The sequence below is a fragment of the Phoca vitulina genome, unplaced genomic scaffold (genome assembly GCF_004348235.1).
Source record: "Phoca vitulina isolate PV1807 unplaced genomic scaffold, GSC_HSeal_1.0 scaffold61, whole genome shotgun sequence".
In the NCBI taxonomy this organism is placed as follows: Eukaryota; Metazoa; Chordata; class Mammalia; order Carnivora; family Phocidae; genus Phoca; species Phoca vitulina.
Window position 1 is genome coordinate 6,813,481 of NW_022589764.1, and position 17,059 is coordinate 6,830,539.

The 17,059-nt window shown below is 41.6% G+C and overlaps 2 protein-coding genes across 4 annotated transcripts in view; both read right to left on the reverse strand.

The window, feature by feature from the left end:
- Positions 1-778: 778 nt before the first annotated feature.
- TM2D3 (TM2 domain containing 3) lies at positions 779-12,540 on the reverse strand. Of its 3 annotated transcripts, none has more exons than XM_032391312.1 (6): positions 12,422-12,540; positions 11,856-11,948; positions 10,132-10,289; positions 5,416-5,590; positions 3,042-3,117; positions 779-1,145 (listed from the first exon to the last, which is right to left on the reverse strand). In XM_032391312.1, exons 1-6 carry the CDS (start codon positions 12,510-12,512, stop codon positions 980-982), a joined length of 759 nt encoding a protein of 252 aa, XP_032247203.1. In that variant the 5' UTR covers positions 12,513-12,540; the 3' UTR covers positions 779-979. The 3 variants fall into 3 exon arrangements, with proteins under 3 accessions (XP_032247203.1, XP_032247206.1, XP_032247204.1); XM_032391313.1 differs by lacking the exon at positions 779-1,145 and adding an exon at positions 1,152-1,967; XM_032391315.1 differs by lacking the exon at positions 11,856-11,948.
- A 1,103-nt stretch (positions 12,541-13,643) lies between these two features.
- Positions 13,644-17,059, reverse strand: part of TARS3 (threonyl-tRNA synthetase 3) — a 75,613-nt gene continuing 72,197 nt past the window's right edge. Inside the window, exons 18-19 of the mRNA XM_032391248.1 lie at positions 16,604-16,718; positions 13,644-15,170 (exon numbers count right to left, since the gene is read on the reverse strand). Coding sequence (XP_032247139.1) covers positions 15,022-15,170; positions 16,604-16,718 — 264 coding nt within the window. The 3' untranslated portion in view covers positions 13,644-15,021. The remainder of the gene's footprint in view (positions 15,171-16,603; positions 16,719-17,059) is intronic.

Here is a 17,059-nt window from a genome sequence, read left to right on the forward strand (position 1 = left end):
TTCTTTCCATGAGATTTATGGGAACATGCTGAGAAATATTTTATAGCTTCTGGATCTGATAGGCTGGTTAAGCCTTCTAGCTATTAACACAGATGTTTAAAAAGTAATACTCAGATACTCTAATTTGAAATAATGGTCTTTCTTTCCACAAAAGGGCCTACAACAGATTTATAAAGACTTGATGACATTTCTCACACTGAAACACACTGTTTAACACTTCCACTGTGTGTCAATGAGCCAGCCAATTATGAATACATCTGTTGAAATGGAGTAAGGCTCTGAAAAATAAGACTTTTACCCCAGTAAGAGTTGTTACGATTACTCGATTCCATCCTAATACAGAAAACAGATCTATGTACTTCTTAAAGGAAACTGTAGTTTTATTAATTTTCCAGTACTCCTGCAAATATGTTACTAACAAAATTCAAACCAGAGCAACTACACACAAAAGTTCTGCCGTTTACTTCAAGCGTCATATATAAAGACCAGCCTACGGAGATAGTACACTGCGAAACGTAGAGGGAAGTTAGGTACAGAACTTTTTTTAGCGAGAGAATAAAAACACGTTCCACTTTCTGCAAACATAACTGAAAATCTTTTCAAGGCTGGAGATCCAAGTGACATACTGACTTAATCTTAAACTAAAGTCATAGGAATTACGCAGATTTTCAATCACTGCAGCTTCTGTTCTAGTTTAAATAAGTTCATATTTTTTACACTTGATCTTAGCCAAAAGGCCGAAAGCGATGAGTAAGTTTAAATTTTTTCACAGAAAAAAATAAATTTCAGGCAAATGAAAACAAATTCCAGATAAACATGGTTTGTTTTTTATTTATTTTTTATAATTTTACCTTCATCAAGGCAGGCAAAGTACAGATGCTGTACATAAAAACATACAAATACATTACTCACAGCACATCAATTCCTACGGGCAAAGAGACTGCTAAGCACTGCTCCTCTCTGAAGCACATAACCACAGCTAAATGTACAAAGAGCCATCTGCTGGTCCCACGTAGCCAACGCCGATCAGCAGGACGTCTATCAGCGTCCATATTCCCAGGCCGCCGAAGCTGAAGAGCTTGCCAAGGCCTTCCCGCCACTGGCCCAGGTAGAAACGGTCGGCTCCAAACCCGCCGAGGGTGATGCTGCAAGAGCAAACGGGTTATGGGGTGCGAGTCCATCAGTCACCCTCCAGCCACAGCCAGCTATGGCTCAATACCGGCACGAAGTCACACGTGTGAAAGGGCCTCAAATGATCACAATCCTTTGTGAGGACACAATGCCTACTTCCCAAATTCACGACACCAAATAATCACGGGCAAGAGGTCTGTTTAAATGTCAAAGGTAAACAAACAATTTTTAGCTGTGCTGAAATCTAATGGTTCCTCTTTTAAAGAAAAGTAATCCATCTCATTGCTTTTTAGTCTTGAAAATGGCACATGCGGGGGAACAAAGCAGGGAGCCAGTCCAACAGAAAGGACACGAACACGGAGTCGGGAGGTGGGGTCGTGAGGCCGTCCCAGATCCAAGTCGTCTGAACTCTGTCACTCATCTCCAAAAATGGAGTGTTAAGAACAAATGACTCTTAAGGTTCCTTCAAATTCCAAGATCTAACAATATTCAGACAACTTCTCACTGTACTTTTAAGCTTATTAAGGAACATTTCCAAACACATAAAAGAAAGTTGAAGACAACAGTAGCCCCGACCCAGCTCCACCACTGATCAGCATGTGGCCAGCCCTACTGCATCCGTAGCCCCCCTGCCCCCATGCCGGAGTACGGGGAAGCAAACCCTGGACATTATCCCATTCAGTGAATATTCTGAAAGAAACTATGTTGAGCTCTGAAAAGAAAATGATGCTTACTTTTTAAAAGTCAAGTTGTAAAATGCACCACGGTAACTTAAGACGTGAACAATCAAGGGGGAAGTGGCTGACAGGTGTACAGGAACGATCTCCATAACTCTTCTGTCTCAAGTTATTTCAAAATAAAAAGGTTATTTTAAAAAAAAAAAAAAAGTCCGTTGTTCATTTTCATTTGAACCACTGCTGACAAAGATGATGGCCAGTTATCAAATCTCATTTTTGTTGTATCGAATTTTCTACCTTGGACTATTCTTTTACTCTCCAGTTGGGCCTTCCCGCCAGGCAGGCTCTGCTCTGTCCCTCCCCAGCCCAAACCCTAAAGCAGTGCTGCTCAACAAGGGGCAACCTGGCAGTCTCTAAAGACATTTTTGCTTATCACACCGTGGAGTGCTACCGGCATCTAGTAAGTAGAGTCCAGAGAAGCTGCTAACCGCCCTGCTCGCCCCACAGCAAAGAATTATTTGGCCTGAATTTCAACAGTGACGAAGGTGAGAATCCCCTGACGTGTCACGCTACAGGCCACAGGGTCTTGGGCTCTAGCGCCAAACCTTCAACTGTAGATGCTCCAACTTTTTAATTAGTGAATAATCGGCATCACACCTGCCCTTCCCTCTGGGAGTAAGAATTGGTATTTTTTCCCCCAAACTGTTGAAAAGTTTTAACAAATTCAAGCACATTTTTATGTTAAAATTATAAGTCCATAATTATCTCTGGATGGTGGAATTAGAGGTGATTTTTAATGTTTTATCTCAATTTTTCCTGTTTTTAGTATGGAGTATATGTTAGTTTTTATAATAAAGGAGGAAGTTACTAAAAATTAAAACTACAAATCATAAACCTATCTATTTCAAATAGTATATACCATTTTACTGACTCACATACACTCAGGATGGAAAACCCTGACTGGTTCTAATGATCTATAATAGTAACTCAGTAAGGCATCTCTAGGATGTGCAGACATCTTGGGAGAAAAGCAAACATCCTGCCATTAATGTCCACGAAGGTCCTGGTCTGATCGTCTAAGTAACTCCCTGCAGCTACGTTTCCTAGGGCCTCCCTAACACATGTGAAAGAATCTAAGTCAAGGAGGAACTTGGCTGAGCTCAATGTATGGAAGATTCCACTGATCCCAATGAATCCGAATGGCATCCTTTACTTACTAGTAGCCAAGCTTACCTCAGGGCCAGAGCAGTAGACCACTTATAACCTCCAGTCCAGTTGCAGTACAGCATCTTTGGAAAAGTGCGGTTACCTAAAAAAAAAAAAAAAAAAAAGGGAAAACACTCTACATAGAAACAGGGGTATAAAAATATTCTTACACAGAGACTAGTGGCCTTGTAATTTAAAATCTAAAAGGCAACTCTCTCTACGATAATTAAAGTTTGCTACAGTGACTGGTAAAAAGAAAGCCCTTACCATCTACAAACATACATTTAATGTTCAAATCAGTTAAGTAAGGGTTACAGCTTTAAGTATGTGAAGCTATCAAGATTTAGATGAAGTTTAGGGCAAATAAGACAGTGTGGTCTTATTTATCAAACAGATAAATCAAGCAACGGGGAAAGGAGACAGAGCCCAGCCCAGGCACACAGAAACACTTCCTGTGGGACGCAGGGCACACACAGATTGGCCTGGAAGAGTCCAGAGACAACTAGCTATCCATGTGGGATAAAAAGTAAACCTGAATCTACTTCACACCATATACCAAAACCAATTCCAGGTGGATTACAGACCTATATGTGAAAGGTCAAACTTCAACTTTTAAAAGAAAATATAGGAAATAAAAGGGCTATGAGCTTTATTAAAAAAAAAGTCAAGCTCTATCCAAAAGATACCCCCAAAAGTGGGCGGAGGGGTAGTTAAAATCTGGGAAAGGATTTTAGGGACACCAAAAGGTTATTATCCAAAATATGAAAGAATTCCCGGAAATCTTCAAGAAAAAAGACAACATTTATGAATAATAAGTATTGGAGATCATGTGCATCAAGAAGAGTTACGTACCAATGGTGGGAATGTAAACTGTTAAAAGCATTTTGGACAATAATACATGCTACAGAGTATATTGCTAGACACAGCCCTGCACACGTGCAACCAGTAGGTATGTGCAAAAAATAATAGCACAACCTGTGAGAGCAAAAAACTGTAAATAATCCAAATACATAGAACAGAGAAACTATGACACAATCTTACAGTGGATTATTATACAGAAGTAAAAAAAAATAAGTTAATAAGACACATGGATCATCTTAGAGCCATAATGTTGAGAGGAAAAGAGGAAGGACAAGACCATAAACAGACTATTATTTTATGTAAGTCTAAAACAGGCACTACTGAATAATGTTATCATCCTTTAACTTATTATTTACATGTGATAGAAGGACACAAAATGTAAAGAAAAGCAAGCGGGATGATAAGAAAATTCATCTACGGGTGGTTAGCTCTCGAGAGAAGCGAGGACAAGCAGGTGCAGGAGAAGCACTCAGCCAGCTGGCATGGCATCCGACTGCTTTAGTCGGTAATTTGGGCAAAACGTTATTACTGTACATTATGCTTTATACCTTACACATTGTTTCTTGGGTTATCCTATACTACATTTTAAAATATAAGAGAATTGCACGGGGCGCCTGGGTGGCTCAGTTGGTTGAGCGACTGCCTTCAGCTCAGGTCATGATCCTGGAGTCCCGGGATCGAGTCCCGCATCGGGCTCCCTGCTCAGCAGGGAGTCTGCTTCTCCCTCTGACCCTCCCCTCTCTCATGTGCTCTCTCTCTCTCTCATTCTCTCTCTCAAATAAATAAATAAAATCTTAAAAAAAAAAAAAGATAAGAGAATTGCAAATTTTCTGGGTATTTTTTTTTTTTTAGTTCACTGAGTTTAATTTTTTATCTTTCAGTGGACACACAATGTTACATTAGTTTCAGGTGAACAACACAAGAAGTAATTTAACAACTATGTTATGCTATGCCGGCCACAAGCGTAGCTACCATCTGTCACCACTGAGTTTATTAATGGGGCTTGCTGTAACTAGAAAGTGCTAATAAATGTTTCTGATTAAACAATTTAAATTTAGGGCGCCTGGATGGCTCAGTCAGTTAAGCGTCTGACTCTTGGTTTCGGCTCAGGCTGTGATCTCACGGTGGTGGGAATGAGCCCTGCATTGGGCTCCATGCTCAGTGCAGAGTCTGCTTCAGATTCTTTCTCCTTCCGCCTCTGCCCCTCCCCACTCACTCTCCCCTTCTCTCAAATAAATAAAAATCTTAAAAATAAATAAATAAATAAATGGGCGCCTGGGTGGCTCAGTCAGTTAAGTGTCTGCCATCAGCTCAGGTCATGATCCCGGAGTCCTGGGATCGAGTTCCACACTGGCAGCCTGCTTTTCCCTCTGTCCCTCACCCTGCTCGTGCTCTCTCTCTCTCAAATAAATAAATAAACTCTTTAAATAAATAAATAAATAAATAATTTAAATTTAATTCTCAAACTGCTAATTAAAGTTCCATATGTAAGCTTAAAGAAAAGTATTTTGCTCATGAATTTCCTTGAACTCCAACTCACCCAAGCAATGAATGTGGTCCCTCACGGTGCAGTTGGCAGTGTAACGCTGCCTGGGACAGGACACCGTCATGCAGCTGGTGGAATTGGAACACTCATAATCAGTTTCTGGAAGCTGCCAGCAAAACCTGCAAGTCATGTTGATGATGAAGTTCTTCTGGGATTTGAAGTCTTGATCCTATATGCCAAAGGACAGAGAATGAATCTATCATAATAGTTCGTTAATACGTCAATAAAAATACAAGGCACAAAACTCCTAAAAGACTTGTGAATAATACTAGCAGGAAGTGGGAGGAAAATAGGTACCAAACCAGTATGTACGCAAAATAAACGTACACAGTATGATCCTTTCGTCATAAAAATATACACCCAAAAATATATGCCTAAGGAAAAAAACCTACATAAATTTACATCAAAATAACAAAGGTTATTCCAGGATGGTAAGATTATTTTACCACTTTCACTTGGCTAAATTTTTCATAATTGAGCATGGGTACTTCTGTAATACATAAAGAAAAAAGGGAAAATGTATTTTATCAAGCCACAGAGTCACAGGGAGCTGGAAGGACAGATGAGTACATCTGTTCAAGGTCACTGAGCTGCAAGTTATGTGCAGGACCCATGGTCCCGAACCGCAGTCTGACGCTCCTAGAAGTACAACACATGGACTGGCTGCCGAGTCTCAAATCCTCCTGAATATCTCCACCGGGGCCCAGGACCTCCGGGCTGTTACTGCTGCTCACACCTCTACTAAGCATAATCAACCAACATGTCGCCCCAGGAAATCACTCTCAACTTTGAAAGAGCCACATGTTGAGATTCAGCCAAGTTTTCATTGTTGGCGCTAAGCTTTTAAGACTAGATTTTTTTCACTTCAATTTAAAAAACCCATTATTTTGTTTTCTCTTGGAAGAGTAGCACGTGTTGTGTGCTGCACCTTTGGAAATTACAGGAAAAAACCGGTAACCTCTCCAGAGAGAACTACTTTTAATCTTTCATTTTTAATTCCTATAATACAGATTTATGTAAGTGCAATTATACTGAAAGCATTTTGTATCCTTTTTTCCCCACTTGACATTATAATATAATAGTTTTCAAAATCATTTTTAAATGGTCAATCACCTCTGGAAGTATAAATTTACTAATTTTTTTGATCAATGCAAAACTGCGGTTTCTGAATAACATCCAAAACTGGGGAAGGCACCATTTGATTTAGGCAGTATCGTCTGAAACATCTGTGTATCTCTAGTGATGCACTGATAATGCACGCTTCTTATCAACTGTTTTTTAAACGTCGTAGTCCGCGAATGTGGTACAGATTCCCAGACGAGACAGGAGCAAGGGGTAAGCTGGTCCTGTCTAGCCATGAGCAGCCACTGCCCTCCGCAGCAGCAAGCCCTGCTTAGTCTCTGGCCTTCCGGGGAATCTATTCTATGCATGAGCGTGTTTATGTCAGATATATTTCTTTTTTTTAATTTAACTTTCCCACTGATATTCACTTTTCACTGAATTCTGTAGCTATCAGTAAGTATCTTGAGAGCTGCCTAGTTCTTTTTAATAGCTGCTATTTATTTCATTTCATAGTGAATCATAAACAGTTCTCTCCTGGACATTAAGCTTGTTTTAAATCTCTGTCCGGGTGAACAACGCAGCTAAGAATATCCTTAGGCATATTTATTTGCATCCACGTACAGTATCTGTAAGATAAATTCCTAGACGTGGAATTGCTGGGACAAAAGATATATACATCTGTAAGATTCACGGATGTGACAACTGCCTACAAGAGGCTGACCAATCTGCCCACCCACTAACAAGACAGAGTGTCCCTTCTGTCCTCATGCACTCAGTGTTACCAAGCTTTTTTATTTCTTTGCCAGCCTGATAGGTTTAAAAATACATCCATTTACATTTCTTTAATTATGAGAAAAATTAAACATTTCCTCATATGTTGAAAGCCCATCTGTATTTCCTTTCCTCTGAGCCATCTACTTATGTCCTTATACCATTTTTCTATAGCACTGTCATGTTTTTCTCATTGGCTTTTAGGAAATCTTTACATATTATAGATATTAGTGCATTAGTTGTCACAGGTGTGAGAAATACTTTTTCCTAGTTTGCCATTGATCCTTTGCCTTTATGCTTTTTTAGGTCATTTTTAGCAGTCGAATGTATCAATTCTTTCTTTTATGGCTTCTAAGTTTTATTTCATATTTAGAAAAATATTTCCTACTTTGAGATTATAGCATAATAATCAAGCTTTCTCTGCTTACCTTGTGGCTTCATTTTATTACATTAAATTTCTGATCTCTCTGAATTTATTTTGGACAAGAGAGGGATTCCACTTTTCTCCCCAGAGCAACCCGGGCATCCCAGCACTGACTGAATCCATCTTCTCTCCGGAGAAGTACAGACCCCCTCAAAAGCTTATATATAGTAAAAAGATGTTACCTTTCCCTCTGTGAAACAGCTGTCATTACTAAGAGCCCAGAACCCATCGGAAGAAATTACACCTGCTTCAGATACACTAGCAGTCTGATAGCTTCTCCAAGTAACGCAAAACAACATTTCTGACAAGCACACTTCCAGCGGACATCAACTGGAGCAGGAGTGATAGGACATGGCAGGGGATGCACGGTTTTTACATTTATTTCTGTAAAAGAATCCAGGTGAGATTCCCTTAGCCTGGGAGTTCTTATTCAGCATGTCTGGAGAAGGACTAGAGGAGTTCATTTTTTGGCCAGTAAGTTCAAAATAAGAGGGGGCAGGGAGGCACCTGAGTGCATGCACGTGCAGATGAGAGAAAATAAGCATCTGCACGCTTACACGGGGATGGTCGTGGAGGATTCCTTCCTGAAATGGTAACTTATTTACCAAGAAGGGACCCTACAGATCTTCGTAAAACAAATAAACACACGTGACTTGCCCTGGCTCACCAGGCAACAGTGGTCCCAGGACCCATGTCTGCAGGCAGTCAATTCATGTTTTTACTGCTCTCCACTTTCAAGAACAGACCACACCCTCTTGGGGCAGACTTCCAAGTCCTACACCTGAGGACGGGGCACCTGTGATTTGACAGGACTCAGGGTCACTGGCCAAGGGAGGAGGCAGGTGATGTGAAAGCTCCTGGAGGAGGAGGAGAGAAAAAAATCCCGCCCAGGACACATCTCAGCCAGGGCCTGAGCACGGCACCAGGCACCATGACCGAGGAGTTCAGAAACTTCCCTTAAGCTTTGTAACTTCTCTCTACCTTTGTTATTTTTCCTATCTTCTGCTATTTCCTACTAAATGAAACAGTTTATTTTGGAAACATCTAAAGAAGGAAGAAACTGAGTATCCTGTCTCACCCAGTAACCAGTGCTGGGAGTGAACATCAAAGCCGCCGAGGCAAACCACAAAGGAGGCTAATTCTGGAAGAGTTCCCCCATTTTTCACGAAGTACCTACTATCTGTCAGACCTATAACATTTTTTATTTTTACATTGGAGTACAGCTGACACACAATGTTATGTTAGTTTCAGGTGGAGAGAACATTTTTCAAAGCCTTCAAATTAGTAAGTTTCACCATTAGGTAATTAGGGAGACCACTGTATTTAAGATTCAGCAACAAAGACTAATAATTCAAGGGCAGTCATGAACACTATCTGGCACGTACGCTCAATTTTCCGGTGTGCTGATACAAGATATAAAACGGCAATACTTAAGTTTTATGAAAACTAAACTGAGACACTGAGAGCACAAAATCTTATTTCCCCTTTGAAGAGAAGCCTTCCTTGCTCCCTCTCTGATACTAGACTTCATCAGGAAAATTACAGAAAGAGTGCAGGGGTGTAAGAAACTTTCCAGTCTAGCCCTCCACAGACCAAGTTCCAAAGATTGAAGGGGGAAGGTACCCTGTTCAAGTGACAGAAATGCTAGGACTGCCAAGTCAAAAGAGATCTGCAAGAGAGGACATGGTATGGAATCTGTTTCTTCCTCTTCAACCATTTCCCAAAAGTAGGGTTCCACGGAAACACTTTAGGAAAAGCTGTTCTGGGCCCATCTGCTCATTTCCCTCATTTGACAAGAGACAGATTAATAAGTCACACAGCTAGTTACGGCAGGGCCAAGAGTAAAACACTACTTCATTATTCGTTTCTACTCTTCCTCTCACCCAGAGAGTGGCCCCAAACAAGGGAGTGTGCAATAATTTTAACCTGGTCCACTTGTTAAAAAATGCAGATACCTGAGTCTCCCTGCCCTGCTCACGTTTAGCAGGCCAGGGGCTGGCTCCAGAAGTGATTCTAATGGCAGCCAGAGTCAAGCAGCTTGGAAGCAGGTATCCCTAGAGCACTCTATGGAACACCCAACTATGAAAGCCTTCCTAGGCCTCTTCCTGTCTGTCAAAATATCAGGAGATGGGATACAGGGGTGATGACTGTAATAGGGTCATTTCTAATAGGCAACAGTGCACGTGAGCCTTTTCTATTTCTGACTTTCTGTAAGGAGTCTGATAGTTGCTCCAATTTCGTTTGTCAAGAAATTGCCATCTGAACCCTGGCAACCAAACCTCACTTGGAAAGGAAAGTTTCAGTCTTCTGATCACCGTCTTTGTTCCTAAAATATGACTTGCAGAATGCAGAGCACTTTCTTTCAGGATTTCCCCCACAGTCAAGTCTAAACTGTACTTAGAACTTGAGGTTTACAGTGAGTTCATTTAAAATTAGTAAGTTGCAGTACTTACAACACAGGTGACGGAAGGTTTGACCGTGCAGTCAAAGGTGACAGGCTTGCCATAGACACAGGAGAAATTTGTCTTGCATTCTACACAGTCTGCAGGAAGTCTGCTACACAAACCATTACTTGGACACTTCATCACATAAGGTGGGATATCAGTACTTTCTGTGAAAAGTTAAGAGAGATGCATATTCTCATATAATATTGATCAGCATCACAGGAGAAAACAATTTCCTGAGGGTAAGGGACACGATTGCCAGCGATGAAATGCTGCACTGGAATGGAAAATGACAGGGCTGGAATCAGAGACACCTGCAATTAAAGCAAGGTTCTGCCACCAAGCTGTGTGACCTGGTCCAAGAGTTCAACAGCTAAGTAAAAAGAATTTAATTACTGCCCCCCAAATGAGCATGAAAACCAAAGGTACTTATGTACATACAATGTATACACAAAGCTAGGTGTAAGCTGGGGCCTCAAAAAAAATCTACTCTGTAACAAGATGAAAAATTAAGGCTTAGAGAGGGTAAGATTTGTTCATGATCACAGAGTGACAAAACTGGAACCACGACCCAAATCTCTGTTTCTAATCCAATATTCTTTTATCTGAATTCACTGATTTGGTAATTACGACACTGACCCTCCAACTGAATCAATCAGTACAACAGGGTACCAACTATAGAAAATGTTCTCTGTCATTATTCCACACTGGTACTTCAAAAAGCCATAATTTGCTAGTACCACTTACAGTTTTATACTACCAAAGTTCAACATAGTTCTCCATATTAATAGCTTGTTTGGTGGGTTATAATTTTTTTCCCAGCCAACCTTCCCAGGAGTACAATATATTTTTATCAATTAAGAGAGGCTCATTTGCAAGTATACTTGGGGGAGGAAGAGACACTTCCAAAAACATCCAAAAGAATAAAAAATTCTTGTGCTTTCTCTATAATTTGTGTTTTAAATTCAAGTATGCTCCTGTCTTGTAGTAGTCTTAACATCCAAATAACAATCAGTAAAATACCTCTGCCAGGTTCAATTCATTGAAATAATGGAACTTTAAAGGGATGAACTATAGAGACAAAGGTTCTGTTTAGCAAAACACACTAAGACTCATTTAAAACTGATCCTACTTAAAGTCACTGGATTACGTAGTCAATTCTACTTTTCTTTTCTTTTATTCTGATTACTCTTGTGGCTGGAAGTTGGACACTTAGAAATCACAAAGCCAAAACGACTTTAGAGGGCCAGGCTAACTTCACCACCTTAAAGATGAGGAAAGTGATGCTGAAGGGGTGAATAATTTGCTCAAGCTCCCAGTAGCTCAACCAGACCTACTGTCCAAGTCTTAATCTGTCTGTGATCCTTCCATTTCACACAGTGCTGGGAGGGAGCCTCTAATGTCCAACATCAGGAATGGGGCTTAAGAAGAAAAAGAAAATTTCTGAAGGGAAAGAAGCACTGGTTGAAGGTGATCTTGATGAACGAGGCGGAAAAATAATAAAGAGATAGAAATGAGGAATGTGGAACTGGAAAAAGAGATGAGGCTGGAATTGGTACTGCAATATCAAGACAGTCTACAGAAAAACATCTGTGTATCTGTCTTTAGTTCACATAACCTAAAATACAATAAAAATTTCAAAAAAAACTGTAAAGTTATTTTATCTAAAAAAAGAAGAAAGAAACCACTAGATATAAATATACACATTTACTAGAATAGAAAATGTCTAGTACCTGCTGCCCTGGGAACTACTGTGAAAGTACGTGTTGGGCCCGGATCCTTTACTGACTGAGCCAGCGGCTGCGACTGCTCTAAATTTAAGGATCCTACAATTAGAGAAACATGTTATCCTGGGATATGAAAACCTTGGTTTGTGTGGTTAAGACGCAAGGTCCACACCAGGCCAATAAATGCTCATGAAAACATCACAGCTTGACTGCCCAGAAAACTAAACAAAGAAACGCCAATGGGGTCGACACCAATGTGGATCGATAGGCAACGAGGGAACAAAGCGTGGTCTCGGGTTCCAGGTCCGCTTCCCCGGCCGAGACCCCAACCCTCGGTCCCCCGCTCCAGGGCTCATCAGCCGAGCTCGAGGCTCTGGGGTTCTTGAGAGGAGGGGCGGCCGCGGAGCGGGCGGTCAGGACCCCCCATACCCGGCTGCAGAGACCTGCTGCCCCGCGCCCGGCACTCAGCCTCCGCCCTCCGCCCGCGGGCCTAGCGCGGACGCTTCCCGCAGCTCCCGGGGGCCTCGCTACCGCTCAGCCCGACCCCGCGTGGACCCCGACCTTTAACTCACCCCCGCCGGACAAGATATAGAACTGGAAGAGGAAGAGCAGCACCCGGCAGAGGCGGCGCAGGGCCCGCAGCGGGACCGCCGCAGCCTCCATATCCCCGGCGCGCGCACTTCCGGGCCGCGAGGCGGGACTAGGCAGAGGGGCGGGGCGCCGGCGCGCGCCGTAGGGGCGTGTGCAGGCGCGTCCCCGGGCAGCCCAGGGCGCAGGCGCGGGCCGGCTCCGCGTGGGTTCTGCAGAACCTCGCGGGCCGCCCTCCCCGCTGCGGGGGTGAACGTGGGGTGGCCGCGACCTGTGAGGTTGTTTGGTTTCCCAGATTTCCCCACGGACGAGGCGCTCACTTCTCCTTCCATGGCTAGCGACCGGGAAGTGTCACCGGGACCGAAATTCACACCTGAAGTGGCTGCAATCAGAGGCGGGCAGATTGGGGAAGTTAGCCATCATCTCTATGTGGATGGATATGTATGTTTAGAGGTTAAAAACTGCTCAGTACTCTGCGAAGGTGTTGATGACGTATTTGATTGCATACCGAAAAGGTACTTATTTGCAAATGAAGAAACTGGCACAAACCCAGTAGGGGAAGTGACACCCCACGCCAAGGTGTGACAGGCAGCCTCAAAGGACGCCACCCTTTCCTGCGTTGCTGACCTGACCAGTGCCCAGCTAGCATCTCTCTGCGGTCAGCTTTGGGTTCACCTCTAGCCAACTCTTTAAAGACACTCCAGAAAGTTCCTTTGAGATTGGGAGAGGGCAGTAAATATACCTGGCAAGTATTCAGGTCCAGAAGTACTGGGACAAGAACCCTGGGATGTGAAAGGGGGGTCCAAAGCATGGGCCCCTCCCTGGAGAAGGCCAGCCTTGGGGAGGGGAGCTGCACCCCCGGGGCCTCTGGCTCCCTGTGTGCTCAGATGGCAGACTGCACCTATTTTTGTCACAGCATACTTTCTCCTGTGTTGTTGACGTGCGTTCCTCCTTCCCACCCACCTGCCACAAGATTCTTTTGGGGGCCTTCTGACTCCCCACTCCTTCACTAGCAGTTCTGATGAATGAAAAGAATATACCGAATGGTGTCTGGCACACAATAAGACCTCAATAAATATTACCTTAAAAATTACATCACACAATTTGCACCTCTTAGTACTATACAGGTCTGATACATAATACAGTTTTGTTTACTAACTGTTCAGGATGCTAAATAATAAAGATGTTGAGAAGAGAGAGCATGTCTTAAATTTATTTTGAATTCCACAGCATCTAGCCATATAACACCCAATAAATACTTCTTGATTGGTAAATAAATTCTCTACTGGCATAAAGCTATTTCAATTCGGTTCTGAGCAGTAAGGCGTTCCTCTCAGTTAAAATCAGAAATCCCTTTGAATTGTGAAACTGAATAAAGGGAACCTCATTTAAGATGGAGCCAGGAGGCCAGAAGGGGGAGCTCTCATGCCCTACCACTCCTAATGGACTACAGAATTGTACTCCAAGAGAGGCACCTTGTATTCCCAACAGGAAGAACCTATACTTTATTACCCCAGCAAAAAGAAGACAGATTTTCTCTTTGCCTGGGGACGGTCCAGCCAACGAGAAACTGTCACAACCCAGCCAATGAAAAGCCGCTACACTTAAACTCCCAGTTTACTCCAGTGGACTTTTTGTTTATAACAGCCCTTCCAAACTCCCTCCTGACCCCTTTATAAAAAAGCAGCCCCCTCTCCTTTGTTCTCCAGACTTGTCTATGGTTTTGTGATAGCTTACATGTCTCAAATTAAAATTATCTGCTATTCCCGAATGAACCCATTTTTGCTGGTAAAATAATGGACAGTTTTATTTTTAAGGTTAACAGAGTCTGTAAATCAGTAGAATGTCATCTCATGAAAAAAGTAATTTAACTCTAGGGGAGCAGCTTACTGTGGTATAAGCCCATAGCTGAAATACTGGAAACACTGTGTGTTGTCTTTTATTTAGGAATTTATTTTTTCTACAGATGAACAGTTGTCAATTAGAAGCATTAAAACAGCAACTCTTAACCTACACCGCAAACAACAGTAGATTCCACAATACTGAATTTGAGGTTCTGAGTCCTTTGTCAATAATCCAGTATTTAGTACTAGTCGCTTCTTTTGTGGCTGTTGGTTAATTAAAACAAATTAAGTGACGATTCCAATTTCGGAGATAACGTTTCAGTGTGAACTTTAGTAAAACAATCATAAAAATACCTGAGATGTATTGTCCTAGAAAATAAGATTTTCCCTTATATTTAAACAAGCTTTGCAGGTTTTAATCTGAAGTCTATCTTTTGAAAACCACAATCTCAGCAATAACCTCTCCAAATCTTCATATCCTAGTATTTCCCTCTTTCAATAAATAACATTTCCCACTTAAGTCTTTCAAGGCATTTGGGAAATTAAAAATCTCCCAAGCTTGTCCTCATATTCTCTTCAGACACATTAATGAACTAAACTTTTTATATCAGCTACTTATGGTCTCCTTTCTCACTGTGCCCATCAGTGAGTCAAAAGTTCTTAGAAGTACTAGCGATAAAGAAAAATGCATTTTTAGGGGTCAAAACAAGGTTACATAGAAGCAAGTACAAGGAAGAACTTCAAAAGTCTTCCTCAGCATTTAGTGTACGTGATTTCTTGAGATTCTTCAACTTATCAATGGCAGAAGTTACAGAAATCTCTCCATGAATTTTGTTGTCTCTTGTTCGAACATTTACAGCATTATTTGTCTTCTCCTTTTCTCCAACCACTGTGGAAAAGAAAGGGTAATAAACATATCTTAAATAAGTGATTTACTAAATATTAAGTCAATAGTCATATGACACATGTCTTGAGTTCTTCTTCAGTATTAATCACTAATTATTAATCTAATGGCCATGAAGTCAGCCTCTGACAGTAAGTTTCTTGAGAGAAGGAATGACTTTTAATCCCCTCTTCCTTATTGTCCACTTGCACAAACACATATTGTAGTCTTGGGGCACAAACTGGAGCAGGGAGAAAGGTCTCCCTGACTCCATATGGCATATGGCATATGGGTATGACAGACCCCCTGACTCCATATAGCAATATGGGTAGGCACCAGACCCATGCCCAACCAGACAATCAAAATTTTCTGGAAAGTAGGTAGAAAGTTTCTCTCTAGTGCCCCTTACTGTGGGATGATGCAGCAATCTGCAGGCTTGTTTCTTGCCATGTGGAAGGAAGAAATTGGTCACCAGGTAAGGGGAATAAAGTAGATATTCAAGAGAAGCACAAAGAACCAGAGCAAAGTAGGAGCTAGAAATGAGGAGAAACAGTCCTGATAAGGGTTGAGCAGCTTGCTCCAGTTACTCTTCTAATACTCTTCTAATTTAATTCTACCTTCCATGTTAGGAGATACTCCATTACCCTTCCAATAAATTCCATCTTTGTCTAAGTCAATGTGAGAGTTCTGTCACCAGAAGGAGCCTGATTGAAACATCACAATATCTACTACACAGTCAAATACTTTCGATGACAAATTGCGGATAGGACAACCCTATGCATATTTATTTTACCTCCTACAGAATCATTCAACTTACTGGAGATAACAATATCATGCCTGGAGGCATCCAGGATCAGCTTCTCTTGATTTCTGAATCATTTTAAAGTCAAAATTTTAGATACTGCATCCAAGTACTCATATGTCTTAAGGACACTTTTTCACTTAAATTCTTTTCTTCTGATCACCTTAAATTTGGCATCTTTCCCACTGATTAATTTAATCCCAAAGATTAATAATAAATCAGAAAAGCAAGGGAGAATATTTGAGGCCTGTCACATGACTGAAACATAAACAGCATAATTCTACTGATGAAATCATTTTCACATTTTTTTCCTTGTTGGCTTGAGATATTAACTACTGCTAGTGATACTATCCCACAGGATTCACGTGAGGTTTTATAACTCTTATTCCAGCAAATAACAAAGAGTATTTAAGAACAACTAACCAGGAACACCATGGACTGTTCTTGTGTACAGGTAATAAACTGTCATAATCACATAGTTATACCATATTCATGTAGTTACACCATTCACCACTCACATAGTTATACCATACTCATGTAGTTTATACTATATTCAGATATTCAGATAGACCAGTTTTTGGAATTAAAGTGAAAAAAAAAAAAAACAAGCATTTGAGAAAATATAAACTTAAGTTACCCAAAATAAAATTATACTGAGCCAGCTGCGCATTTCGTATTTTCTTATTTAGTGTACAGCTATGATCTAAGTCAACGTCGGCCATGAACCCTTCTTCAAAAAATGCACTGGACACCTACAAGAAAATAAAACACTTTCATTATGACGATATTTATGGTAGCCAGCCTCTGAGATGACCCACAGGGTATTCACACCTTGTGTCATCTCCGCCACATTGTACCAAGTGGCTCTATGTGACCACAGAGAAGGGCAGAAGTGATGGCATGTCACTTCTGAGATGAAGCTAGAAGACTATGGCTTCCACATCTTTAACATCACTCCCTCTGGGGAAACCAGCTGCCACGTTGGGAGGGATATTCAGGGAACCTCTGAAAAAGCACCCGGGGTGCAGAACTGAGGCCTCCAACAACGAAGTGAGTGAGCCCGCGGAAGGCAGCCCTGGCCGGCGGCACAACC

Bases quoted from the DNA above. Each gene is read 5' to 3' on its own strand.
- TM2D3 (XM_032391312.1), bottom strand. From the start codon at position 12,512: ATGGAGGCTGCGGCGGTCCCGCTGCGGGCCCTGCGCCGCCTCTGCCGG. The intron at 11,949-12,421 runs GTGAGTTAAAGG...CTCTAATTGTAG, and splicing joins CTATATCTTGTCCGGCGGGG to GATCCTTAAATTTAGAGCAG. The intron at 3,118-5,415 runs GTGAGTTGGAGT...TTTTTTTTTTAG, and splicing joins GGACCACATTCATTGCTTGG to GTAACCGCACTTTTCCAAAG.